Genomic DNA, 27426 nt, shown 5'->3' on the forward strand with positions numbered 1-27426 from the left:
TCTTCTAAGAGGGCAATCAACATGCAATTGCTGCAGGTAAAGCTGCCTGCAAACATTGTGCAGGAACCGCAGGTGACTGCAGCTGTTCCCTCACCCGCCATCTTGAGAACGTGTCGTTGGGGGTGGCTACAGCGGTCCTCCATCATAAAAAGCATGAAGACCGGACAAATAACCCCCCCAAAAAAACCCCACGTCTCCCCCAACAAACGTTTGAGACTAGCTCCCCTAAATCTAAAAGATGGATCAAACTGCGCGCTGCCCTGCAAGCTCTGATAAGCTCCTCTGATAAGTTCTTTATCTCCTTGGCATCTGAAGGGAGGGAAATTCCACAGGGAGGCGCCACTACCGAGAAGGCCCTCTGCATGAAACTCTTAACCTCTGGGCTGTGGGTTCGAGGCCCATGTTGCGCAAGAGATTCCTGCCTTGCAGGGGTTTTGTACTAATGACCCCGGTGTCCCTTCTATCACTACAATGCGATGAATAATAAAATGGAAGAAAACACACATAGATATCGACAGCATGGATGCTGGCCTGGAGATTTTGCAGGGCAGAGTGTGTGCGTTTCACAGAGCGCCTCCTGGGCTCCCCTGACACCTCGCGCATGGTGATCTGCCGCTCCACATGGTGTGCTCCGGAGGCTGCGATGACGGCTGCTGAGCGAGGGAAGGCGGCCGAAGCGCTGATCCTATTATCCGCCTGCTGTCGCTGGAGAGAGCGACGGAAATTCTCCCATTGTGTTTGCGGTAATTGCTTTGCCTGCAGTCGGTACAGCTTCAAAGGGAGCAGGCGGTCTGAACAGCCACAGGGTGCCCAAGCCGCAGGGCAAGAGGAACCGGCTGAAAATGCCAGGGCGCCAGCTGAGCACTGTTTGCTCATGGGCTGAGGTGTGGTGCTGTGCATGTAAGCAGGCTGCTCAGGTCTGGACCAAGGTGCTTTTAGCCCTCCCAGCTGCAGGTGCATCGTGGCAAGATGGTGGCACCATCCATTTAAAGCTTCCCCCAAAGGGTCCTGGGAACTGTAGTTTGTTAAGGGTAGCTCCATGAGAGGTGAACTACAGTTCCCAAAATTCTTTAGGGGACGCCTTGGCTGTTAAAAGTGGTACGTATGTGCTTTAAATCGTACGTACAGTGCACATGTGAGTGAGTCTGTAGTAGTAGTACAGTGGTACCTCGGGTTAAGTATTTAATTCATTCCGGAGGTCCGTTCTTAACCTGAAACTGTTCTTAACCTGAAGCACCACTTTAGCTAATGGGGCCTCCCGCTGCCACCGCGCCGCCGGAGCACAATTTCTGTTCTCATACTGAAGCAAAGTTCTTAACCTGAGGTAATATTTCTGGGTTAGCGGAGTCTGTAACCTGAAGCGTATGTAACCCAAGGTACCACTGTAGTAGTAGTAGTAACAACAACAACAACAACAATAATAATTTATTTAAACCACGCCCATCTGGCTGGGTTTCCCCAGCCACTCTGGGCGGCTCCCAACAGAATTAAAAGCATAATAAAACATCAAACATTAAAAACTTCCCTAAACAGGATTGCCTTCAGATGTCTTCTAAAAGTCAGATAGTTGTTTACAGTGGTACCTCGGGTTAAGAACTTTCCATTAATTCGTTCTGGAGGACCGTTCTTAACCTGAAACTGTTCTTAACCTGAAGCACCACTTTAGCTAATGGGGCCTCCTGCTGCTGCCGTGCGATTTCTGTTCTCATCCTGAAGCAAAGTTCTTAACCTGAGGTACTATTTCTGGGTTAGCGGAGTCGGTAACCTGAAGCATCTGTAACCTGAAGCGCCTGTAACCCGAGGTACCACTGTATTTCCTTGACGTCTCATGGGAGGGCGTTCCACAGGGCGGGCGCCATACCGAGAAGGCCCTCTGCCTGGTTCCCTGTAGCTTTGCTTCTCACAGGGAGGGAACTGCCAGAAGGCCCTCAAAGCTGGACCCCACAGTCCGGGCAGAACGATGGGGCTGGAGACGCTCCTTCAGGTCTACTGGGCCGAGGCCGTTTAGGGCTTTCAAGGTCAGCCCCATATGTTGGATTTCCTTGGCTGCTACCAGGTGCTTCAGAAATATTATTTCCTTCTTCAAAAGTCTGTTTTGGCAACCTGGCCCAGCTGGCAGACTTGATGCGACATCTGACAGAGCTTATTCTGCCTCGCTGGAAATAAAAGGCCTATAGGGGGAAGGGTTGCAGTCCAACGGTAGAGCATCTGTTTCACATGCCACGGATTTCAGGTTCAGCTCCCGGCATCTCCAGGTACGGAATGTGAATATCTGAAAACCCCGGAGAGCCTCTGCCAATCAGTGCAGGTTATATAGGGCAAGGTGGACCAGTGATGATCTGACTTGGTAAATCTCTGGATTCCTAAAGCAATTAGGCTTATCCTAGGTCGGTGGTGTGGTGTAGTGGTTAGAGTGTCAGCCTAGGACCTAGGCTGACCTTGGGTGACCTTGCGCCAGTCGCTGCTCTTCAGCCTAACACTGCTGTAAAGGACAGGATCCGGTCCCTGTTCCTGATAAGCTGCAGATTCCGAAACTTTTAAGTTATCTCTTTGCCTCGAAACCTGTAAAGAAAACCGTGCAAAGAAAATATGAAGGAGGAAGACAGAATTAAGGTTATCAGTCTGTATATTGAGCTGCGGGCGCCACCACCGAAAAGGCCCTCTGCCTGGTTCCCTGTAACTTGGCTTCTCGCAGCGAGGGAACCGCCAGAAGGCCCTCGGAGCTGCACCTTAGTGTCTGGGCAGAGCGATGGAGCTGGAGAAGCTCCTTCAGGTCTACTGGACCGAGGCCGTTTAGGGCTTTCAAGGTCAGCACCAAGACTTTTAATTGTGCTCAGAATAGTACTGGGAGCAAATGTAGGTCTAAATAGTAAAATTATAATTATGGAATAGGACGTCCCTATTTTTATCAGAGAAATGTTGGAGGGTCTGGAGGGTCTGGACTTCAATGAGATCCAAAGTGCTGCCCTGGACTTCCCCGACTTGACTAAAATATGGGCAGAGGGAGCCAGTAAGCTCTGCGCTTCATAACTGATCACATGGTGCCAGTGGCGTAGCGTGGGGGGTGCAGGGGGGGGCCGGCCACACCGGGCGCAACATCTGGGGGGGCACGCTCGCCGCCTCCGGAGTCGCCGAAGAGCCTCGGGCGCAGGCTGTAGCAGAGCCCCATGTCTCGCGGAACCGATGAGCTGTGCGCGCGTCCGGGCTGAAGGCGTCCGGCAGGCAGCGGCTCTCAGCGCTCGCCGCGGTCCCCACGTGTCAGGGCCGCGGAGGGCACACCAGGCAGCCCCTCCTCACAGCCCCACTGCCACTGCTGCTGCTGCAACTGCTGGGCCATGTTGCACTTTCCTCGCCTCTCTGCCCTCCTCCGGGCAAGTGGCGTCGTTTGGGCGGCAGCGCCAGCGGCAACTCGCCTCAGATCACCTGACACGGACCCGCCGCTGCCGCCGCGGTTACCTTACCATAAATACCCCAGCCCAGGCAGCAGCAAGAAGAAGCTGGCAGCGGCGGCAGGTTAGGGGGCGCAAATTACTTGCCTTGCCCCGGGTGATGACAACCCACGCTACGCCGCTGCATGATGCAGTGCACATCCTCCATTTGAATGGCAATGCCCATCAATTTATTTATTATTAATGTTGCAATACATATATGCAATCTTTACATATTGATACATATACATTATATTCGTAAATTCACATTTTCACATTTCGTTATGTACCAACATTTATCCATTTCTTATTTCTTGCCCTGTGTCTTCCCTCCACCCGTGCGTGACTTCCTTGTTATTATTTTGTAACTTTATTATTGAGATTGTAATTTTGTATCTTAATTAAACATTCAATCTTATATATCTGCTTAGCTTAGCTTAACTTTGTGAAATCAGTCTATACATATCAACAAATTCTTGTTGGAGCATCTTTTGGTCGTGTATTCTTCTACACATTTCCATTCCTGTTTGAGATTTTGATTAGATTGCATTCTGATTGTTGACGTCATTTTTGTTAATTCAATCATTTCAAAAAAATTATTTTGCCAGTCTTTCAATGTTGGTACTTCTTCTGATTTCCCCTCAAATTATTTTATTGGGGGACAAAGACAAAGAGTTGGCTCCTATGGCTCCTGGGGAAGGGCTGAAGGAGGTCAGGAACAGAGCACCTGCCTTGCAGGTAGAAGTTTCTAGGTTCAATCCTCGGCATGCCCAGGTAAAGATGAGAATGTCCCCTTGGAGAGATGCTGCCAGTCAGAGCGCGCAATACTGAGGTCCATATGGTAGTCTGACTCTGTTAGGGGGCAGCTTCCTGTATCTTCCGGGAAGGGCTGTAAGTCGGTGGTTAGAGCATCTGCTTTGCATGCAGAAGGTGTCATGTTCAATCTCCTGGCACGGCTGGGAATCCTGGAGCTGCTGCTGCTGCTGCCAGCCAGTGCTGGGAATACTGAGCTAAACGGCTACACAAAGCTTCCTGCGTTCCCCAGCTGAACTCATCATCTTTCTGTGCTACAGGGATGAATGCTGGGAGATGTTTGAAAAATAGGTGCTGGGGCTGATTCCCTCGGAAGCAGCAAAAGTTTGCTTACTGTAGCAACCCTTTCCTCTCTGGATGCATGCAGGTTTTGTTAAGTTGTGGGTGAACAAACAGCTCTTGTTTATTCACAGGCCAGAACAGAACTGAACTGAAGGGTTCAGCCAGCCTGCTTATATAGAGCTCCACTACAAAGCAACGGTGGGACGTTGGTGGCGCTGTGAGTTAAACCACAGAGCCTAGGACTTGCCGATCAGAAGGTCGGCGGTTCGAATCCCCGCGATGGGGTGAGCTCCCGTTGCTCAGTCCCTGCTCCTGCCAACCTAGCAGTTCGAAAGCACATCAAAGTGCAAGTAGATAAATAGGTACCGCTCCGGCAAGAAGGTAAACGGTGTTTCCATGTGCTGCTCTGGTTCACCAGAAGCGGCTTAGTCATGCTGGCCACATGACCCGGAAGCTGTACACTGGCTCCCTTGGCCAATAAAGCGAGATGAGCGCCGCAACCCCAGAGTCGGTCATGACTGGACCTAATGGTCAGGGGTCCCTTTACCTTTTTACAAAGCAACAGTAACAACTTTCTGTAACTATCCAATCACTGAATGTTTCAATCCCTTATTTGCATATGTGGACCTGAGTGAAAACTATCTACAGTATCCCCCTGCTGGCCCAGGGTGAGAACTTCAGTACATAATAGGTTTAATACATAGAAGCCAACTCCTAGGGGTCGAGGTCCCTTCGGCTGCCCCAATAAAATATTTGAAGGAGGGGCAGCTCCCCCCCCCCCAGTTAATAGACATTGCCATTCAAATAGTGTGCGCGCGCCGTGTCTTGTGATCGATTATGTGGGACGGGGCTTAGGCTTACTTGCCCCCCAATATTTTATTCAAGTTGCGCCCCCCCCCCCCGGTTTAATAATATAAGGTCCCGGGGCTGAATGTTGCTGGAAACCAAACGCTTCCCTACCTGGCTGAGACCGGAAAGCGAACGGTTCCCAAACCAAAAGGTGCCGGGGCTGAAGGCTGGGTCTCCCCGGACTCTCTGCCTGCCGTGACCCTTTCCTGGCTGAAAACGGGCAAAAATCACCTTCCCGCCGGGGAGAAAGAAAGGTCCCGGGGCTGAACTGCGTTATAGTCCCCGCTTTCCTGGCTGGCTGCGTGGCTGGGCGGGTCCGGGCGCGGAGAGCTCCGCCTCTGCTTCCTCCTTCGCCTCGCTCGTCTTCGGGCACCCGGGTTGGAGCAGACGCGGTTCTCTCGGCCGTCCTGGAAGCCCGGTGGCTCGGAGCCGCGATGACCCAGCCCGGGGCTACTCGAGCGGGGTAGCCGAAGCGCCGCCAAGCCGGCCGGGATTCGGAGAAGCGGGAGAAGGAGGAAAGAGGGAGAAGGAGGAGGAGGCGGGCGCACGGCTGGGGCGCCTTGGAGAGCTCGCTTTTGTTCCGCTCCTTGGCGCTGCGGCAACTCCGCCGCCGCTGCCTGCCCGGAGCGCAGAGCCTCGGGGGGGAAAGAGAGAGAAGCAAGAGACGGGCCCGGCCGCTCCCCGCCCTTCCCCGGCTCTGGGTCCCGCAGGGCCGCCGCTGCGCGCGAGAGGAACACGGCAGAGTCCGGCCAAGGGTCGCTTGCGCCCGGCGCGCCTCGCCTCGCCTCTCCAAAGGCACCGAGGTGCCGCCGCTGCTGCCGCCGCCGCCGAGGTTACACAAGCGCGCCCAGGGAGCAGGAAGGCGCCGAGGCAGCCCCACAAGTGCCCGCCGGAGCCGGAGCGTTTCTCGACCGAGGCGAGCCAAGGTAAGCGCGGCGCCTCGCCGGGACGCCCAGGCGCGGTTTGCGCGCCCCTTCCCCAAAAACCGGCGCGCCGGGGACTCCTCGCGCTCCGCTCAGGCTTTTTGCGCGCTCGAGGACGTGGGCTAGGTTGGGGAGAGGGTGCTTTATGGGGTCTGTGGAATCGAGCCTTGTTTGCAACCCCGGTGTTAGTGGCTTTCCCTAGAGCGCATAAGAAGCGCTCCTTAACGCGCGGCTTGGATACGCGCAAGTGTGAGGTTCTTCGGGTTGCCAACTTGCCCGGGTGGTTCTGCTCCTGTGGCTTTGAGAGGAGCTCGGCCGGGGTAGCCTGCTAAGCGCTGGAGGCGGAATTGTGCCGGCGTAGCCACGGAGGCAAGGTTAAAAGTTGGCAACCCTAGGAGTGGCTGCGGATCCCATTTCAACTCCGTTCCATCTATGCAAGTTTGCTGGTAGGCAGGTACAGCTGCCTTCGGTGGGGCTTACTCCGAAGTAAGTAGGGCATGCATAGGAATGCATTCTCAGGTGCATTTTTTGTTAAACAAAACAGGAGAGAGATCACCCGACTTAGATTCCTGTATCTTGTTATTCCTTGCCGCTGGTCTTTGGGTAATATGCATTGTTTGTGTTTATATGTGAGTTATCCTCTCTGAGAGGGGCTGTACTGAAGATGGTGTCACCTCCCTTGAGTAAAGCCATCGACTTCTTTTCATTCCTCTAAGTCTCTTGTGCTGTGTTGGTTGCACGGTAGGTAGATGTTCATCAGGTGCAGCTCGCCCTCTTCCTTACCCCCTCAGCATCCCAATACCCTGATGGGGACTAGTTGAACTTGTGTTGGGTAAAGGCACAGCAGCCCTGTTGGGAGAGAAAAGGTGGCAACCCATCCTCTTTGGCACGGGGTGGGGGTTGGGCTGCACCATTTAAATGAATGAACTGGACATTGAATGAACCATGGCTCAAAGATCTCTGGCTCCTCATTGCCGAAATCTACAATGTAAGTGCTTTGGGGCTAGCACTTGTTGTCTCTGACCACATCTGCTCTGTACCTTTAAAGCACTACGCTACTGCTTTAAGCAGTCATGGCATCCCCCAAAGAATCCTGGGAAATGTAGTTTGCTGAGGCTACGGAGAGGTGTAAAGAGACCCCCCTATTCCCCTCACAGAGCTATATAATTTGCAGAGAGGTTTAACCGGCAGTCCCTTCTCCCAGGGAACTCTGGGAGTTGTAGCTCTGTGAGGGGAATAGGGGGTCTCCCACCAATGCTTACCACTCTTGAGAAACTACACTTCCCAGAATGCTTTGGGGGAAGCCCTGGCTGTGGTACAAGAGGGCTCTAAATATTATGGAGCGGCTGTGGCCTCTGCTTATGCTACTGTGAAGCAGGGATGAACGGGGACTGGACTCTGTTGGTTGACAGCAACAGAACTAGGTTCTCCCACCCAATTTGGTGGCTGAAACGAAGCGATGTGACTAGGAGTGGATTTTGCATGTGTGTGAAAGGCCTGTGAGCTCATCTCTGCTCTGAAAGCAAATTCCTGGGGTTCAGGAGGTGCTTTGGCCACACCCTGTTCTTTCCTTCTAACTGTATGGCTGCTTCCAGGTGATCTGTGCATTGTGTGTTTATCCTGATACGTTCGCAGGGAGGTTAGACGAAGTTGCGTCAAACAAGTGTTGTTCCACCTTTTTTGCTGCATTTCCCCATCACTTCCGTAATAGCAAAAAAGAAAAAAGTACAATCTTTTTGCGGAGGGAAGCGGGTTTGTGTGCGAGGCCTCCCAATCGAATATAACTGCTCAACCTGACTGTCCCATTCTGTGATTGGTTCCTTGTCCGCCTTCCCCTGCCTTGAAAATAACAACAGTCTGGAAGCCCCTAACATCTTTTTCACCTGCTTGTGCTTGGGAGCTGTTTGTTGATTTATTTTTCTATTTCTGGCCTCCCTTTTGTGCTTCATCCCACAGTCACCTGCCCAGGTGGGTTACATAAACTGAAACGCAATCACGACATTGTTGTTGTTTAGTCATTTAGTCATGTCCGACTCTTCGTGATCCCCTGGACCAGAGCACGCCAGGCACTCCTGTCTTCCACTGCCTCCCGCAGTTTGGTCAAACTCATGCTGGTAGCTTCGAGAACACTGTCCCACCATCTCGTCCTCTGTCGCCCCCTTCTCCTTGTGCCCTCCATCTTTCCCAGCATCAGGGTGTTTTCCAGGGAGTCTTCTCTTCTCATGAGGTGGCCAAAGTACTGGAGCCTCAGCTTCAGGATCTGTCCTTCCAGTGAGCACTCAGGGCTGATTTCCTTCAGAATGGAGAGGTTTGATCTTCTTGCAGTCCATGGGACTCTCAAGAGTCTCCTCCAGCACCAGAATAATAATAATCAACAAATGATTATTATTATTACGAAATAAATGATTATTACGAAATAATAATCAACAAATGGAAAAATAGAAATGTTGGGGTTCTAGCAAAAATTGCCAAGCGGATCTGATGAGTGTGAGATCCACTCATGCTTTTGGTAAAGGACCATGTGTCAGGGATAGGGAGGCTGAGGCCTTGTGGCCCTCAAACCTCTCTGAAGGCCACGCTCCGTCCTCAGCCCTGCCTCTTCTCTCCACAGAATTTCTTGAGTGTTTTCTCTTGTCCTTGCACTCTGAGGATGATATTCCTTGTTTGCTTGGATGGAGAATAGAGATGGATGCATTAGAAAATTTGTTGCTCCTCACATTTTTGCTTCTAGCCCTGCCCACCTGCATGTGGCCCCTGAAAGCTTGCCTAGGAAGGAAGGCGGTCCCTGGGCTGTGAAAGGTTTCCCACCCCTGTATTATACTGGGAAGTCCGTTCTGTGATTACCGTATTTTTCGCTCTCTAAGACTCACTTTTCCCCCTCCAAAAATGAAGGGGAAATGTGTGTGCGTCCTATGGAGCGAATGCAAGCTTTGGCGAAAGCCTGGAGGGCGAAAGGGATCGGTGTGCACCGACCCCTCTCACTCTCCAGGCTTCAGGAAGCTATTCGCAAGCCTCTGGAGTGTGGCGGGAGTTCCCGCTGGGTTCCGAAGGCTTGCAGATAGCAGCCTGCAGCCCAAAGCCCAGGGAGCGCTGCGCTGTGCACCCCAGGCTTCAGGCAGCTATCCGCAGTGCTTGCCACCACTCCCGGACCTGTTCTGGGGGCTGGGGTTGGGGGAAGCTCTGGCTTTTTTTTCTTTATTTCCCCCCCAAAAAAACTAGGTGTGCCCTATGGTCCGGTGCGCCCTATAGAGCGAAAAATACGGTAGTTCATACGCCTCCCTCATCTTCCTGCTCCCTTCTGCCAAAGCGTTTTGGAACTGGCTTGCCATTAAAACTGATGCTCAGCGTGTCCAGGGTTGTAGCAGAATGTGTATTTTTGAAGTTAATGTTTCCCCGACGTCTTGGACGAGCGTCTCTTGGCTCGCTCGGCTGACTTCGTTCCGCTCGTGCCATAAATCTCTGCTTCACTTAATTTAGGACGAAACTATTTGTCTCTCTTCTTCCCTGGCCCTCCCTGGCCGAATCTGGCCAGGAGAGGTGGCCGCGATGGTCTCACCCTCTACCCAAAAGGCCACATCTGCCTATAGCGTTTCCACAGTGACCTGTGCAAATCCCTCGTGGGAATTTGCACAGAAGTCTTGAGGCAAATGTGCGATCATCCTTGTGGGGAGCTGATGTTTCCATGCCAGCGGGGATATCCCAAGCTCAAAAGAGATTTCCCTTGACATTTGTTAGTGCAATTTATTTTCCTGCTAGCTACCCTGTCTGCCTTCCCCAACTTGGTGCCCTCCAGATGTTCTATTATCAATCACGTCGATATCCCAACTTTCCCCCAAGGACCTCAAGCACATGGTTCTCCCTCCCGCCCATTTCACCCCCTCACAACAATCCTGCGACGTAGGTTAGGCTTAGAGGCAGTGTCTAGCCCAAGGACACGCTCGACGAGTTTTCTATGGCTGAGTGAGGATTTGAACCCTGGTCTCCCTGTGGGTTAAACCACAGAGCCTAGGCCTTGCCGATCAGAAGGTTGGCGGTTCGAATCCCCGCGACGGGGTGAGCTCCCGTTGCTAGGTCCCTGCTCCTGCCAACCTAGCAGTTCGAAAGCATGTCAAAGTAGATAAATAGGTACTGCTCTGGTGGGAAGGTAAACGGTGTTTCCGTGCGCTGCTCTGGTTCGCCAGAAGCGGCTTAGTCATGCTGGCCTCATGACCCGGAAGCTGTACGCCGGCTCCCTCGGCCAATAAAGTGAGATGAGCACCGCAACCCCAGAGTTGGCCATGACTGGACCTAATGGTCAGGGGTCCCTTTACCTTTACCTTACTCCCAGGTCTGAGTCTGACACTGCCCTACACTGGCGCTGTTCTTGTTTTGAACTACGACTCCCACCTTCACCCTGAACCGGCATGGCTGTGTGCTGCCAGCACTGTTCGAAATTAGCCAGGCGCCAGGCGTGTTTTGCACCTGGCTTTCGACCCGGGAGCCAGTGGCTGATAAGTCGGTTGGAAAACACGCCTGGTGAATTTTGAACACTGCTCTGCTACTCCACCCCAGCCACAACGTTTTGTAAAAGTCAAAACATTTGATTTGCGTTTCTTTTTAAATTTCTGCTTGACACCTAAATAGAACTTAAAGCAGTCTTCCTTAGATTTCTTTGGGGGTGTTTTGTTGTTTAGTCGTTTAGTCATGTCTGATTCTTCGTGACCCCCTGGACCAGAGCACTCCAGGCACTCCTGTCTTCCACTGCCTCCCGCAGTTTGGTCAAACTCGTGCTGGTAGCTTCAAAAACACTGTCCAACCATCTCGTCCTCTGTCGTCCCCTTCTCCTTGTGCCCTCAATCTTTCCCAACAGCAGGGTCTTTTCCAGGGAGTCTTCTCTTCTCATGAGGTGGCCAAAGTCTTGGAGCTTCAGCTTCAGGATCTGTCCTTCCAGTGAGCACTCAGGGCTGATTTCCTTCAGAATGGATCGGTTTGATCTTCTTGCAGTCCATGGGACTCTCAAGAGTCTCCTCCAGCACCAGAATTCAAAAGCATCAATTCTTTGGCGATGAGCCTTCTTTATGGTCCAGCTCTCACTTGCATACATCACTACTGGGAAAACCATAGCTTTAACTATACGGACCTTTGTTGGCAAGGTGATGTCTCTGCTTTTTAAGATGCTGTGTAGGTTTTTCATTGCTTTTCTCCCAAGAAGCAGGCGTCTTTAAATTTTGTGACTGCTGTCACCATCTGCAGTGATCATGGAGCCCAAGAAAGTAAAATCTCTCACTGCCTCCATTTCTTCTCCTTCTATTTGCCAGGAGGTGGTGGGACCAGTGGCCATGATCTTCGTTTTTTTGATGTTGAGCTTCAAACCATATTTTGCGCTCTCCTCTTTCACCCTCAATAAAAGGTTCTTTAATTCCTCCTCACTTTCTGCCATCAAGGTTGTGTCATCTGCATATCTGAGGTTGTTGATATTTCTTCCAGTGATCTTAATTCCGGCTTGGGATTCATCCAGCCCAGTCTTTCGCATGATGAAATCTGCATATAAGTTAAATAAGCAGGGAGACAATATACAGCCTTGCCGTACTCCTTTCCCAATTTAGAACCAATCAGTTGTTCCATATCCAGTTCTAACTGTAGCTTCTTGTCCCACATAGAGATGTCTCAGGAGACAGATGTTGGGGGTGTTATCTGTACGGATATCTTGGACCACCTGAGCAAGATTAATGGTACCTCATCAGCTTAGCCAGGAGGAGTGGGCTGGGTCAACGCGAGCAATTAAGAGCCTTCCTTAATGTCTTAATAAGCCTGATGGCTAGGACAAGCTGATGGCACCGTGGAGGTGTTACAGCTGAAAGCGCCTTCAGATCTGAGCACTTCTCTCTCGGGGCAGGAGGGAGGGAGATGTTGGCAGAGGTGGGACCTGTGTGCTGGTTCTGTGGACGGTGAAGGGATGTGATTTATGCCAAAGCCCCCTCCGGAGCAGAGGAAGGCAGCTACTCCAGGCCAAATAATGTTGCAAGGAATCGCTCTTTTAATGTGGCAGCCCCTGTCCCTCTGGAACTCCCTGCCACTTGATATTACGCCTGTGTTTTTATTGCCCTGGTTTCGATGCCTGCCAAAAACCTTATCGTTTGGGCAAGCCTGATGAGGCATGCTGTTGTATTGTGTACACCAGTTTCTTCTTTTGAACTGTCAATTTTATCTATGTTTTGAGCTCCCACCCCCCGCTGTCATACTGGCAAAGAGGTCGTCTTTTGCTTGCTTTAAAGAATCAGCTTGCCTCTTCCGCAACAGGACCCCTTTGCAGAGAAATTGGGCAGCCAGGCTCCAATTGCGGGCGCCTGTCGCTCCCATGCCCTCAACCCTGTGCGTATTTCTACTGGGGGTTTCCGAGCTCGCCTGGGAGCCGTGGAGCGAGCGAGGCAAAGCGAAGTGCTCCACTTGCCCTGTAATGGATTGGAAGAATCCTATTGACACGGTGGATATGAAGGGTTGGGAATGAAGCGTTCCCAAGCTGTCCAAAGGAAATAAAAGAAATCGGATTAATGAGCAGAGGTGGAAAATTAGGAAGGGCCTGCGTGTGTGTGGAGCTGCAGAAAAAAATTCGTGGCAATGCCTTGCCTTCTTCTCAGGATTCCTTTTCTCATCTGCTCTAAGCCTGTCCTTAAATAACTGCAAGGTGGCGTCGCGCAGCGAGGAAGAACATTGAACTGTGAGCTTTTAAATCCTCACTTCGGCTAAGCAGAGATTTCCGCTCGCTGGGTGGCCTTCGGTAACTGCTCTCTTTCAGCCTTTTGACCCCCCCCCCCTTCAGATGGGTGTGAAACTGGACTACCTGATACAGGCATTTAAAACCTAGGTTACAGAAGAAACAACAGAATGTCTAGGCGCTATTTTTTTTTCTTTTTACAATGAAATTTATCCCCCCCCCCCTTTTTAAAAGTATATCTTTATTGATTTAAAGTAAATACATTTATGGGAAAACAAACATACAAGCAAACAAGCAAATAATGGAGAAGTCAAACAAACAACCACAACATAATTTTAATTTCTTTCTTTATAAGTTTTATAATTGATTTCAATACAGTGGTACCTCAGGTTACATACGCTTCAGGTTACAGACGCTTCAGGTTACAGACTCCGCTAACCCAGAAATAGTGCTTCAGGTTAAGAACTTTGCTTCAGGATGAGAACAGAAATTGTGCTCCGGCGGCGCGGCGGCAGCAGGAGGCCCCATTAGCTAAAGTGGTGCCTCAGGTTGAGAACAGTTTCAGGTTAAGAACGGACCTCCGGAACGAATTAAGTACTTAACCCGAGGTACCACTGTATCGGGAATATAAATTATGCTAGTTAGACTGATTTGTTGTTTCCTACAATGAAATTTATTATGGTAATTATTATTATTATTAATTTCATTTCTATACCGCTTTACATTTTAAAGTAAACCAAAAACAATTTGTGACACATAAAAACGCATCAAATCAAGCAATCCTAAATAAAACCAATTCAAGCTTCCAGGAAAATATTTCAGATCCTTCTCTGAGTGACCTTTTGCTTCCCCCATGTTTACCTACTTAATTTATAGGGCTGCACCATAGCAGAAGGACTCTGGGAAGCCCGTGTGATGTAGTGGTTAGAGTGTTGGACTAGGACCTGGGAGGTCCGGGTTCAAATCTCCACACTGCCCTGAAGTTCACTGGGCGACCTTGGAATCAGCCACTGCACCTACCTCACAGGGTCGTCGTAGGGATTAACTGAGGAGGGGGGATGTACCCCTTGGAGAAAAAGGTTTGATATAAATGCAATAAATAATCTCTTCTTCTGACCTGCTTAAGGAAGCTGGAGGGACCAGCCAGGTGGAGCTGTCAGTTGCCAACCTGCCAACCCAGAAATCTCGACATGGTCGCAATTGGACCCACATCAGTCGCAAAATGCGCCTAGCTCCTGGCTAGTTTCTAACACTGTTGGGGAACCCGTGATCAGTGTTAGAATTTAGCCAGGTGTCAGGCGTGTTTTGCTACTGGCATGGGTCCAATTGTGACCACGTCGTGATCTTTGGGTTGGTGACAGAGGAAAGCAACATGTCACTTAGAGAAGGATCTGAAATATTTCCCTTGAAGCTTGAATTTGTTTTATTTGATGTTTTAATGGGTTGTAAACCACTTTGAGATTTTCTTTCTTTCTTAGAAAGCAGTATAGAAATAGAAAGCAGTATAGAAATAATAATACAGTTATACTTTGGGTTACAGATGCTTTGGGTTGTGTTTTTTCGGGTGACGGACTGCCGAAACCTGGAAGTACCAAGCTTTGCGAACACCGCAGGTTGCGAATGTGAGTCCCGCACAGATCACGTTCACAACCCGAGCATCCACTGTAGTAGTAGTACTAATAATAATAATAATAATAATAATAATAATATACAAAACAACCTCACTGCAAAAAAATGCCTAGACATTCCATTGTGGCAACTGCAGCCAACTGCCTATATGATGATCCTGGTCTGCAAATGCTGTCATCTTTGGCTGCTGGCAAAGGCTCAGCTCATGACCAAGGGAAGATTTTGGCAGCTTTGACGCAGAGCGTTCACTCTGGAACAGCTCTGTGTTTGAACATAAGAAAAGCCTGCTGGATCAGTCCAAAGGCCTGTCTCGTCCAGCGTCCTGTTCTCTCACAGGGGCCACAAGATGCCTTGTGGGAAACGCCCATGCAGCGACCGGAGGTGCAGCGGCGCTTTCCCAACCTGCAATACTCATTGGCTGGCGTTTGAGGCCTGTTGCTCTGGCACTCGGATGTAGCATGCACCCTTATCCTCCACGAATTTCTCCAATCCGCTTCTAAAGCCATCCGAGTTGGTCATCAGTACACCTTGTGGCGGTGAGTTCCGCAGGTTAACTACGCGCTGTGTGCAGACATACTTCGATGTGCGCGTCCTGAACCTTCCAGTGTTCAGCTTTGTTGCATGTCCCCAAGGGGCATAAAAAAGTTTCCTTCACAACACACCATACATAATTTTTATACTGTACACCTTTTCCCGGTCTCCTCTTAACTCTGCATTTCTCTCAACTAAAAATTCCCAGTTGCTGTAACAAACAGGGCAGTCACTTCATTCCCTCATTTATTTCAGTTGCCTTTCCCTGAACTTTCCCCAACCCTACAGTATCCGTCTTTTGCGTGTTCAGACCCAGAAACCTCCCCCCTAAATAAATTCACACTTGACTCAAATTTTTGGTTTGGTGTTTGGCAGAATTTAGGCCACAACTTTATTGATTACAGCAAGTGACTGGTTGCATAGACTCTGGTTCGACTAGCTCCCAGCCATGCAGGTAGCGCTGACCCGTGGCACCAGCATAGGTCAGCCAAGGGTGAACACCTGGATAAGCGGAAAGCTGGGAACGGGCTCACTCTGCCACCCTCTGGACTCCGGCACGGGAACAACCCCCTCTCAGGGGTTGACCAAACCATCGAGTCCCTGGATTCCTTTAATGGAATCCCCTTCACATAGGGATGGCGAGAGCCTTCTCCCATCCCTATCACCTGAACCAGAGCCTATCCGCAACCTTACAAGTTGTGATGATTTGCTATGCAGCAGGCGAAATCCAAATGGCAACAGCCAATCAGCTGAGTGGGGGAGATTCCTGCCGTGCCCCTGTCCCAACGACAGATGACACACGACAGCATAGCAAGGTCAAGCTCACAGCCCTAAAAGTAGGGAGAGGTGGGCGGGTGTTCCGAATGCATGCGCCGAAAGGGGAAGCTCTGGGTCACATGCATGGGCATAAATAGGTCCCTCAAACTGTTTGGACTGCGTCCCATTGGCCAGATTACACCCAGCTTCGAGGGACCTACCAGTCGGATGTTGTGGCTGAGCAATCATACCCACCCACAACACAGGGTGTCGGTTGTCCAGGTCTCACCGCAATACGTGCCCTCTTTAAGGGAGAACCCGATGTAGCATTCTGCTCAAAGCAACATTCCTCCATGTTTTCCCCATTTAGATTTTGCACCCCCCCTTTTTTTTGGGGGGGGGGGAATCTGACTTTTCCTTTTTTTTTTTTTTTAGCACAATGGAACAGATGCTCCATTTCCCTGGGTGTAAATTTCCTAAGCCCACAGCTGTTTGTGTATGAGCATAAGTGGAATATGTGTCTTTCATCCCAATAAACCCTGATTGATGGGACTTAGCAGGCAAATCTAGAGGGAAATGGGTTCAGGGAGAGGCACCAAATATACGATGCAAGAGGAGAGGGCGTATTCTTACCCCACCAACCCACAACTGAGCATCTGAACAGCTATTAATTCCCCCTCTCTACTTAAATAGGCTTTTAAGCATATTTATACACCCATACCAGGTGTTTTGCATGAAACTGTTAACAGTCTAATGTAATGTATCTAGCAGCATATTTTAAAAATGCATTGTTAAACAGAAATGCTTCGCGGTGTTTGGGACTTTTTAATGCAGTCTGGTGCAACCTGCCACAGAGCAACTTCACGTAACCAGTGTGGTGTAGTGGTTAGAAGAATATTGGGATCTGGGAGACACGGGTTCGAATCACCACTCGGCCATGAAGCTCACTGGGTGACCTTGGCCTAGGCAGTCTCTCTCGTCCTAACCTGCCTCACAAGGTTGTTGTGGGGACGAGATCAAATGTATGGCCACCTTGAGCACCCTGGAGGCCGTGTTAGAAACTCAGATATTTAACCTAGGCCCCAAATAGCTTCTTAAACCAAGGTTACAGTCGCCAAAATGGAATGCCTAGCCTCTTTATTTATTACAATGTTATTACATTACATTTTACATTTGTACTTGGTCCTAAGAGCTGACTTCCCTCCTTCCTCCTTCCGGCTTTTTTATGTCGTCTCTAACTTTTCGCATTGTCTTTATCCATTTTGTATATAGTTCTTCTTCTTCCACTTTTGTCCATAAAATGTCTGTAAACAAATAAATCTTTCTATATATACAATTCTTGTTGTCCGTCTATATTCATTTACAAATACTATTAGTTACATTGGTCACATTATACATTTTTACTTCTTATTGTTATTATTGTCCAGTAAATTTCTTTGTATTTTCCCATTCTGAGGTTTATTTTGATTCTACTGGTTTCACTGTTTCACCTTATCTTTCCTATATATGACATAAATTTTTCCCATTCTTTTTGAAATGTTTCGTCACCCTGTTGTCAAATTTTCCCTGTTAATTTGGCTATTTCTGCATACTCCATAACCTTGTACTGCCATTCTTCTATTGTAGGCAATTTTTGCTGTTTCCACATCTGGACCAGCAATAACCACACCGCTTTTGTTGCATATAGGAACAGTTTCTGGTCATTCTTATTAATATCCTCTCCCACCATTCCCAACAAGAATGACTCTGTTTTCCCCCAAAAAACGTGTACCTAAAGATCTTCTTTAGTTCATTGTATATGTTTTCCCAATAAGTTTTCACCTTGTCACATGACCACCACATGTGAAAGAAACTGCTTTCTTTCACCCCACATTTCCAACAATTATTGTTTGTTCAATTTTTTACTAAGTTTTTGTTTTTCAAATGACGGACTGACTGTGACTGATTCTCAGTTGAACATCTGGCAACCTGGAGCTAGGTTAAGAGCTTTGAGAACCTAAAGAAGAAAAATCACTTGATCCAAACAGTTCGTTTTTCGATTGGCCTATCCCGACCTCTTTTCCCAAATGGCAACTGCTCCTAATCAGGCTGCGCAGAAAAAGCATTTTGGTTCCAGAAGTTCATTCCGATTGTGCAGATAAAATACGACCAATAGAATGGTACAGGATGGAGGTGTTAGTGTGTGAAAACAGTCTGGATCCAATGATCCCTGGATGGAGAGATCAGAAGCAATCCTGGCCCCTGGGCATCAATCACTTGGTCGCAGGTGGCCGATAGCCAGGTGCAATATGTGCCTGGCTAATTTTGGACACTGCTTGGAGAAGAGGTGAGATCTGAATGCAACAGATAACGAAAGTCAGCTCTTCAAATTTGTATGTTTCCCAGCTGTACCAAACTCCATTTATCTTGTCTCTTCTTTGCTACAGCAGGAATTCTGGTCTCTGACCAGATGGCAAACTGGGATCTTTCCACGCCTGAAATCTTTGCCCTCTCCAGATTTGAAGCACTTCCTATTTTTAGAGGCAGCAGGGCTTAATCTATCTGCAGCGGCTTCCACAAATCCTGTCTTGTTTGCCTGCTTTTGGACAGGAGGGAAAGGAACCGGAGTTAGCATGGCAAAGAAGGAGGGCTTTTGTCTTTTGCAGCAAGCAAGAGTCAGAGATGTTCTGTTTCTGCACGTTACATCTGCCGTCTTACGCAGGCTGCCTTGTTTTTCTGTAAGATCCTATTCCTTTACGCCATGCAGAAGGGAGGATGCTTTCGGAATATTAAAGGAATCATTAAAAAAAAAGTGGGGGTTTGTGAATTAAAATAAAAACCTCTTAATGAAAATCCTGTCCTTTCAGATTATGCTCCAAGTGAGTTGCGGTCAGACGAACCTGTTTGTGTGTGCGCCGAGTTTTTGTAGAAGGAAGGGAAAGGGAAGTCACGGAATGTATAGATTGGCTTCAGATTCCCAGGAACTTTCACATCCGGTTTGAAAATGTGTCCGTCGGAAAGCAAGCTTTTTGTATATGCTGGGGGAAATTTCTCTCGCCAGGTGGTTTCCTCATCTCAAAAAGGATATTGTAGAGCAGGGGTCAGCAAGGTTTAGCTTTGTAAAAAAAAAGAAGCCTTTTTATTAGGTATTCTAGGTCAAGACATACCAAAAGAAATGAGGATTTTATTTATGTATGCCACTACAGCAGCAAGAATGTTGAATGCACAAAATTGGAAGACTGGAGAAATACCAACTAAAGAACAATGGCAAGAGAAGTTGATGAACTATTCAGAACTGGCAAAAATGACAGAAAGACTAAGAGAAAAAGGCAACAGAGACTTTGAAAAAGACTGGGAACCATTCATATTATATTCGCAGAAACAAAGAAAGGCAATAGACTTGATGGCAGGATTTAAATAAACATCCACTTTATTGTTGTTGTTGTTTAGTCGTTTAGTTGTGTCCGACTCTTTGTGACCCCATGGACCAGAGCACACCTGTCTTCCACTGCCTCCTGCAGTTTGGTCAAACTCATGTTCGTAGCTTCGAGAACACTGTCTCAGCTTCAGGATCTGTCCTTCCAGTGAGCACTCAGGGCTGATTTCCTTCAGAATGAATCGGTTTGATCTTCTTGCAGTCCATGGGACTCTCAAGAGTCTCCTCCAGCACCAGAATTCAAAAGCATTAATTCTTCGGCGATCAGCCTTCTTTATGATGCTTTTGAATAATGGTGCTGGAGGAGACTCTTGAGAGTCCCATGGACTGCAAGAAGAACAAACCTCTCCATTCTGAAGGAAATCAGCCCTGAGTGCTCACTGGAAGGACAGATCCTGAAGCTGAGGCTCCAAGACTTTGGCCACCTCATGAGAAGAGAAGACTCCCTGGAAAAGACCCTGATGTTGGGAAAGATGGAGGGCACAAGGAGAAGGGGACGACAGAGGACGAGATGGTTGGACAGTGTTCTCGAAGCTACCAGCATGAGTTTGACCAAACTGTGGGAGGCAGTGGGAGACAGGAGTGCCTGGCGTATTCTGGTCCATGGGGTCACGAAGTGTCAGACACGACTAAACGACTAAACAACAGCAACAACATGGTTCCAATCCAGCCCTGTTTAAGCAACACATCTTTTTGAATGAAGCTGTCTCTTTCATTCAAGCTTTGCCATTCTGAGACACCCCCACCCCCCACTCTGCTTTGTCCGGTGAATTTTGCCGCTCGTTCGGCTGATTTTTCCATTTGGACGTATTGGATCTGGGAAGGAGCTGCTGCCTTTGTGGCTGAGTGCCGAAGAGTGATCTGCTGCCTCCTTGGGCAAAGAGGCAGGCTGTGATTTATGAGCAAATTTGCCTTGATTCTTAAGCTGGGGCACGTGTTATCCTTTCGCGTGTCTGTCAGATTGCAAGGTTATTTATGGAGCCGAGAACGTCTGCGTTAACCTGCCTTGTGCCCTGACTCTCTGCCTCTCTGTGCTTTGGGGGGGGGGGGTAAATCGACGGCTGCGTGGCTGCGTGCGCTTGCTTCAGAGTAAGCCCCACTGAACTTCATGGGAGTTGCTTTCAGGGAAAGCCGCAAGTAGGATCCTTCCATTTCAATATGTCACTGGCTGGTCTCCTTTCCCTTTGGTTGGTGGCCTTGTGAAGGCCAAACACTTGCCATGGGTTCAACATCCAAGCAGAATAGAAGAATCTTATTCACAAAAATGTCTTCTTTTTTTTTAAAAAAGTGATCTTTATTGGTTTTACAGATTTTCCAAATTTTGCCATTATAATCGTCCGCGACTGGACCTAATGGTCAGGGGTCCCTTTACCTTAAATACATAATATACACCTTATTTCTTTTAACCTTAACACTTTAACTCTAAACGAATTTGTACTTCCCTCCCTCCTCCTTCTGGTTTCTCCATATTTTCTTTATATTTACTCATTTGTCATGTTTACATTCTATGTGTACTATGGAAGAATACTATTCAAAATTTCGTCCGTGTACATCCTTCAATTGTTGTAATATGTTTGTTCAATATTCTTAAATCCAAAACGAAGGATTTATGATAAACATTGTGAGGTCTATTTGCGGGAGGCACATTCGCAACCTGCAGTCTGCGCACACATGGGTCGCGATTCGGCGCTTCTGCACATGCGCAAAGCACGAATTAGTGATTCTGCGCATGCGCGACCGCCGAAACCTGGACGTAATCCATTCTGGTACTTCTGGGTTTTGGCACGTCCATAATCTGAAAACTCGTAACCCGAAGCGTCTGTAACCCGAGGTATGACTGTAGTTCTTTTCTATGTATGTTGTAGATTTCATCCAATCTCTTTGGAATGCTTCGTTGTCCTGTTCTCTGATTTTTCCAGTCAATTTTGCTATTTCTGCGTACTCCGTGAGTTTCCGCTGCTGTTCTTCGACTGTGGGTTTTTCATGTTGCTCCCATTTCTGTGAGAGTAGTATTCTCGCGGTGGTAGTATCATAAAGGAACAGTTTCTGGTCACTCTTTGTTATATCATCTCCAACCACACCTAGCAAGAATGCCTCTGGTATTCAAAAATGTCTTTTTCTCTGCAAACACAGCCCAGCCTTGATCAGAGTTCTCTTTGTGCAAAGAGTGATGAGGAACCTTTTTCATTCCGAGGGCCGCATTCATTAACTCCCAGGGGCCACAGGGCAGTGTTGAGTGGAGCCTGGGGGGGGAATGGGTGAAGCTATGGGTGTAGGCTTGTTTTTGTTATTATTATTAATTATGATGATGATTAATTTTGCATACCGCCGGATACCCACAGTTCTCAGGGCTGTTCGCAGCATAAAATCACAATATGAAAAAACAAAATCCGTCATAAAAACAAAAGCAAGAACAACTCAGTAATCCTCCTCTCCCCAAAACATTTTACGCTTGCCATATTTCAAAAGGCGAAAATCTGGACACAAAAGTTGTTGAGTTTTTTTTTAATAGAGCTATCAGCAATTTCCACCCGGACACACCCTATTTAAATAGGCTACAGATCTACGATTCTGTGATCTCAGCTCTAGCTAGCTCTTGCAACAATTCACTCGTTCCAATATGCAAGAAGGAGAATTGCACGCAGTGGAAATGGAAATGGTCTTAAGCATGGACTAAGGCAGAGGTTTTTAAATTGTATTTGGCTGACCCGGCACCCAGAAATCTCCACATGGTCACAACTGGACCCGCTCTGGAAGCGAAACATGCCTGGTGTTATGTATTGAGTTGAATAGCATCCAAAAGGCAGAAGTCTGATTGGTCCTAGAACAATAGGATTCAGAATGCAGCAGTCTGATTGGTCCTAGAACAATAGGATCCAGAATGCAGCAGTTTGATTGGTCCACAGGAGCCACCCAATCCAGCTCCAGGTGGAAGTGAATCTGCAACCTGATTGGCCTACAGGAAAACCCCGGAATTAGCCAATCATGTGGGGCCCATTGTGTAAATAATGTATATAAAGCAGACATTTCGGGGGAACTTCCATTCCTCCTCACCACTATGAGCTGAATAGAGAGCATGAAATCCACTCTCGACTCAGAGTATATTTTATCTGGCGATTGAATTTCGAGCACCGCATGAGGGTGGCTTCCAATTCTTAGTTTTGAAGTTGTTTTCCTGGCATGGGAATGCAGAGCTCAAGAACAGGAGACAGAACGTAGGTGGCTTTTAAAGGCATTAATCCTCTGCCTTTTTATTGCCGCCTGATCTGTGCTGCATCTCGGTAGCTGGGCCTACATTTTGCATGTGAGGAAAGCCCTGGATCCGGTCTCCCTCCCCCCACAAATCTCTGGGGAGAAGAGTGAACAGCAGCCGCAGCCGCAGCAGCAGCCGTACAATGCCCCAGAGAGCATATCCAAAGCTGCATTTCGGTCGAGGAGGCCGTTATGGGTGACTGCGTCGCCACGGGCATGCCAAGTGCTTGTGGGCAAAACATTAGGCCACTCAGAGGCCTTGCCAGCTGGAGAACCTGAGGACCTTGTCAAACCAGAGAGAAAATGATGTGCTTCGTAGGGAGAGACTTTTTTTTTCCAAATGCATTACTCAGTCGTCTCAATTTGTTAGTCACTCAGGCTGATCTGCAGGAACCGCCTGGCCTTCGTATTGAGGCTTCCTGCCAGAGCAGTGATACCCAACCTGAATGGCCATTCTGGGACTTGTACAGTGGTACCACAGGTTACAGATCCTTCAGGTTACAGACCCCACTAACCCAGAAATAGTACCTCGGATTAAGAACTTTGCTTCAGGATGAGAACAGAAATTGTGGCACGGCGGCAACGGGAGGCCCCATTAGCTAAAGTGGTACCTTGGGTTAAGAACAGTTTCAGGTTAAGAACGGACCTCCAGAACGAATGAAGTTCTTAACCCGAGGTAATAATAATAATAATTTATTATTTGTACCCCGCCCATCTGGCTCGGTTTCCCCTCCCACTCTGGGTGGCTTCCAACCAAGACCAAAAATACACTAAAATGTCACACTAAAAACTTCCCTAAACAGGGCTGTCTTCAGATGTCTTCTGAATGTCAGGTAGTTAGGTAGTTATTTATCTCTCTGACATCTGATCGGAGGGCATTCCACAGGGTGGGCGCCACCACCAAGAAGGCCCTCTGCCTGGTTCCCTGTAGCTTTGCTTCTCGCAATGAGGGAACTGCCAGAAGGCCCTTGGTGCTGGACCTCAGCGTCCGGGCAGAATGATGGGGGTGGAGACGCTCCTTCAAGTATACTGGACCACTGTGGTCCTAAACTTCTGGAGGGCACCATGTTGGAGAAAGCTGCTCTGGCTTAAGGAGAGTCTTTGGGAACATAGGAAGCTGCGTTGCTCAGGTCAGAGTGCTTGCTTGTCCTTCAAAGCCTATACTGCCTACTCTGGCTGGCAACCGCTTTCCAAGACCTGAGCTTTCCCCCTTCCCTTCCTGCCAGATCCTAACTAGAAATGGCAGCGACCCTCCCTGTGCTATATCCCATGCATCACTGCCGAAGAGGGAGGTGTTACCAAGAAAAGGGTAGAAGCAGGTTTTGCAATGTTGGCAAAGACATTTGCAAGACGTTGGTGCGTTAGTTGGGCACAACAACAGCCTTTTGTATGTATCCCAAATTCTCATCTGGATCAAAATCAAGGAATTTTGTTTTATATAATTCGTTCTGAATTTGCTCTCTCCTCACGGCGTTTTATGTAATTGGACCTCCGTCAGATTCTCCCCAAATTTAGGGAAATCAGAGTTTCCACATTCTGAAATCCAGTTGACACACTTGGCCAAACAACTTTTATATTTGGGAGGGATAATCACTTCTGTCTTTCCATCATGTACTCGTCTCGTCTTAATTCTTGCTGTGTCCCCCAAGATGAATTCTAATACCAATTATTGCCATTTATTCATTTTTTGCTTTGATACCGTAATAGGCAATGACCGAAACAGAAAGTTCAGCTAGGGTAAAATTATCGTTTTAGCAGCCGAGATTTTCCCCCGAAAGAGAAAAAAGGCAAATGTAATTCCATCCCTGTCTGAAGCAAAAGTGATGAAACATTTCTTCTTCTCCCTTGTTTTCACACAGTTTCTTCCTATTGCCGGTTAATTTAGTTCTTAGACATTGACTATCACTCTTCCCCCCCCAATTATACTTAACTTTCTTCTTTAATTGTTTTTCTGGATTTCTAATCATCATGATTTAATATGAACAATTTTGCCTCCTTTGAAGGTCACCCCTTCCGCTCTGCTTTTGCTTGATGCTCAGGCCCAGGGTTTTAAGGGATTTTTTTGCTGTGATTCCTAAATCGCAAGGGGTTGGACTAGATGATCCCTGGGTTCTTTCCCGAAAGACAGTAGCTAAAGGGGGCGCTTTTAGTACCACTGTGGGTTAAACCACAGAGCCTTGGACTTGCCGATCAGAAGGTCGGCGGTTCGAATCCCCACGACGGGGTGAGCTCCCGTTGCTCGGTCCCTGCTCCTGCCAACCTAGCAGCTCGAAAGCACATCAAAGTGCAAGTAGATAAATAGGTACCGCTCCGGCGGGAAGGTAAACGGCGTTTCTGTGCGCTGCTCTGATTCTCCAGAAGCAGCTTAGTCATGCTGGCCACATGACCCAGAAGCTGTACGCAGGCTCCCTCGGCCAGTAAAGCGCGATGAGCGCCACAACCCCAGAGTCGGTCATGACTGGACCTAATGGTCAAGGGTCTCTTTACCTTTATGATTCATGCACTAAACCAGTATCGTTTTGCATAGATGGTCACACAAATCATGACACCCCACCCCAATACAGTGGTACCTTGGTACTCAAACACCTTGGTTCTCAAACGCCGAAAACCCAGAAGTAAGTGTTCTGCTTTTTGAATGTTTTTCGGAAGCTGAATTTCCGATGCAGCTGTCAGCTATTGTTTCTAGGGCGCCTGCGTCTTGGTTTTCGAACATTTCGGAAGTCAAACGGACTTCCGGAACGGATTAAGTTTGGCGCTTTTGTATTTGCTATTTATTTTGCATTTTTGTTTTTGAGGCTTTTTAGGTTCATTTGTTTTTGTGATTGCGTGGAACCCAGTTCAGCTACTGATTGATTGATTGTGTGACTGCGGAAATGGATAAAAGCCTCCCATCCAAACAATGACTAACATCAGTTGCAGCTAAGAAAAAAATAATTTTATTTTTTATCATCTATATTACTATCTTATTTATTGTATAGTACAGTACATTGATTATTGCTTTCATTTTATGAATCAATGGTCTCGTTTGATAGTAAAATTCATGTTCAATTGCTGTTTTAGGGGTTGTTTTCAAAAGTCTGGAATGGATTAATATGTTTTGCATTGCTTTCTATGGGAAAGCAGGCCTTGGTTTTGGAACGCTTTGGTTTTGGAACGGACTTCCGGTACCAAGGTACCACTGTACTGCAAAACAATGGCATGGATTTTAGTTTAATGGGTAAATAACAACAACGAAAGCAGGAATGCAGGGAGTGGGGAGAGACTGAATCATGACCCAGTACCCTCGAAACGTTGTTGCATGGATCCCAGCTTAACGGGCAAATAACCCAAACGACAAATAAACACATGCCTGCATTGGAAAAAGCCTTTTAGAAGTTGTAATAACAAAATGCTTGCCAGGCCGCGATATCTAATAGGAAGCAGAGGAAGGATAAACACCGCCCAGCTTTTTAGTAAAATCATTTCTGTGTACTGAGGGGTCAGGGATGTTAAAAGCTCCCCTCCTTTTAAGCAAACTCCCCTCTCCAGCTGTGTGGTTGTTGTTTTTTTGGAGGGGGAAATGAAATGTTGGCAACTGCCTCACATCTGTGGAAAATTTTGCAGTGGCTTCTGTTTTCCCCCTGCCTGGAAAATGTTCTGAATTGTTTCGTAATTAAAAGGTGTCTGCTTTCTGTTCCTTTTTCGAAAAGAAAATGTTAAGAGCAGGGTGTAGCGAGCTGTTCTGCTGGTCCTCTCCCTGCCCAATTACTGTATTTTTTGCTCTATAAGACTCACTTTTTCCCTTCTAAAAAGTAAGGGGAAATGTGTGTGCGTCTTATGGAGCGAATGCGGGCTGCGCAGCTATCCCAGAAGCCAGAACAGCAAGAGGGATTCCTGCTTTCACTGCGCAGCAATCCCTCTTGCTGTTCTGGCTTCTCAGATTCAGAATATTTTTTTTCTTGTTTTCCTCCAAAAACTAGATGCGTCTTGTGGTCTGGTGCATCTTATAGAGCGAAAAGTACGGTAATTTACAAGGATGGAGGACGTGCGATGGCTTTCCGATGATGAGCCTGTTGCAATGTGATTTGAGAGCAGGGTTAGGCCATGAGTTGGAAGTATGGTATTTCTCCTTCCCTGACCTCTTGGACTTGCCTTGTCAGATTTGGAAGTATGAACGCACCTCCACTTTGTCCGGCCGTGTGGCAATTCATGTTGGCCGTGTCGTTTTGGGTGATTTCCCTTAAAAATAGCTTGAAAACATTATGTTAAGTTGTGGGTGAACATATCAGGCGACACAGTGATTCTTCAAACAGTTCTTGTTTATTCACAGGCCAGAACAGAACTGAAGTGAAGGTTTCAGCCAACCTGCTTATATAGAGCTCCACTAGAACGCAACAGTAACCATTTTATGTAACTATCCAATCCCTGAACGTCACTTTCAATCCCTTATTTGCATATGTGGACCTGAGTGAAAACTATCTACAGCATCCCCCTGCTGGCCCAGGGTGAGAACTTCAATACATAACACATTATTTTGTGATTTTGCCAAAAAAGTTCAACAACTTTGGGCAAAAACAAACCAAACCAAAAGCCCTCAACTGCTTTTGCGTTCAGATTTTCACTTTTTGAAATATGGCAACCCTGCATAATGCCAGAGTACAAGAGTGCAAGACAATGGGTCTCTGTCCCGAGGTGTTTACAATCCAAAAGGAACATGTGAAAACTGCCACATTAAAACAAAATAAAGCCGTACCTTGGTTTTTGAACAGCTTAGTTCTCAAACATTTTGGCTCCCGTACGCCGCAAACCCAGAAGTGAGTGTTCTGGTTTGTGAACCATTTTTGGAAGCCGAATGTCCGACAGGGCTTCTGATTG

The 27426-nt window shown here is 47.9% G+C and overlaps 2 protein-coding genes across 3 annotated transcripts in view; one reads left to right on the plus strand and one right to left on the minus strand.

Annotated features, from left to right (window-relative positions):
• Window positions 1–1882: 1882 nt before the first annotated feature.
• LOC307213904 (uncharacterized protein) lies at window positions 1883–26762 on the minus strand (the record flags this gene model as incomplete). Its single annotated transcript, XM_079972139.1, has 3 exons — window positions 1883–2562; window positions 5484–6386; window positions 26732–26762. 3 exons carry the CDS (start codon window positions 26760–26762, stop codon window positions 2543–2545), a joined length of 954 nt encoding a protein of 317 aa, XP_079828265.1. The 3' UTR covers window positions 1883–2542.
• The window catches only part of GDPD5 (glycerophosphodiester phosphodiesterase domain containing 5), a 183609-nt gene continuing 162329 nt past the window's right edge, over window positions 6147–27426 (plus strand). Inside the window, exon 1 of one of the 2 annotated variants that reach the window (XM_079973809.1) lies at window positions 6147–6298. The gene's annotated coding sequence lies outside the window, so the exon portion shown is untranslated. The remainder of the gene's footprint in view (window positions 6299–27426) is intronic. The other variant, XM_079973810.1, reaches the window with a different exon arrangement.

The sequence above is a fragment of the Podarcis cretensis genome (genome assembly GCF_951804945.1).
Source record: "Podarcis cretensis genome assembly, chromosome: 4".
In the NCBI taxonomy this organism is placed as follows: domain Eukaryota; kingdom Metazoa; phylum Chordata; class Lepidosauria; order Squamata; family Lacertidae; genus Podarcis; species Podarcis cretensis.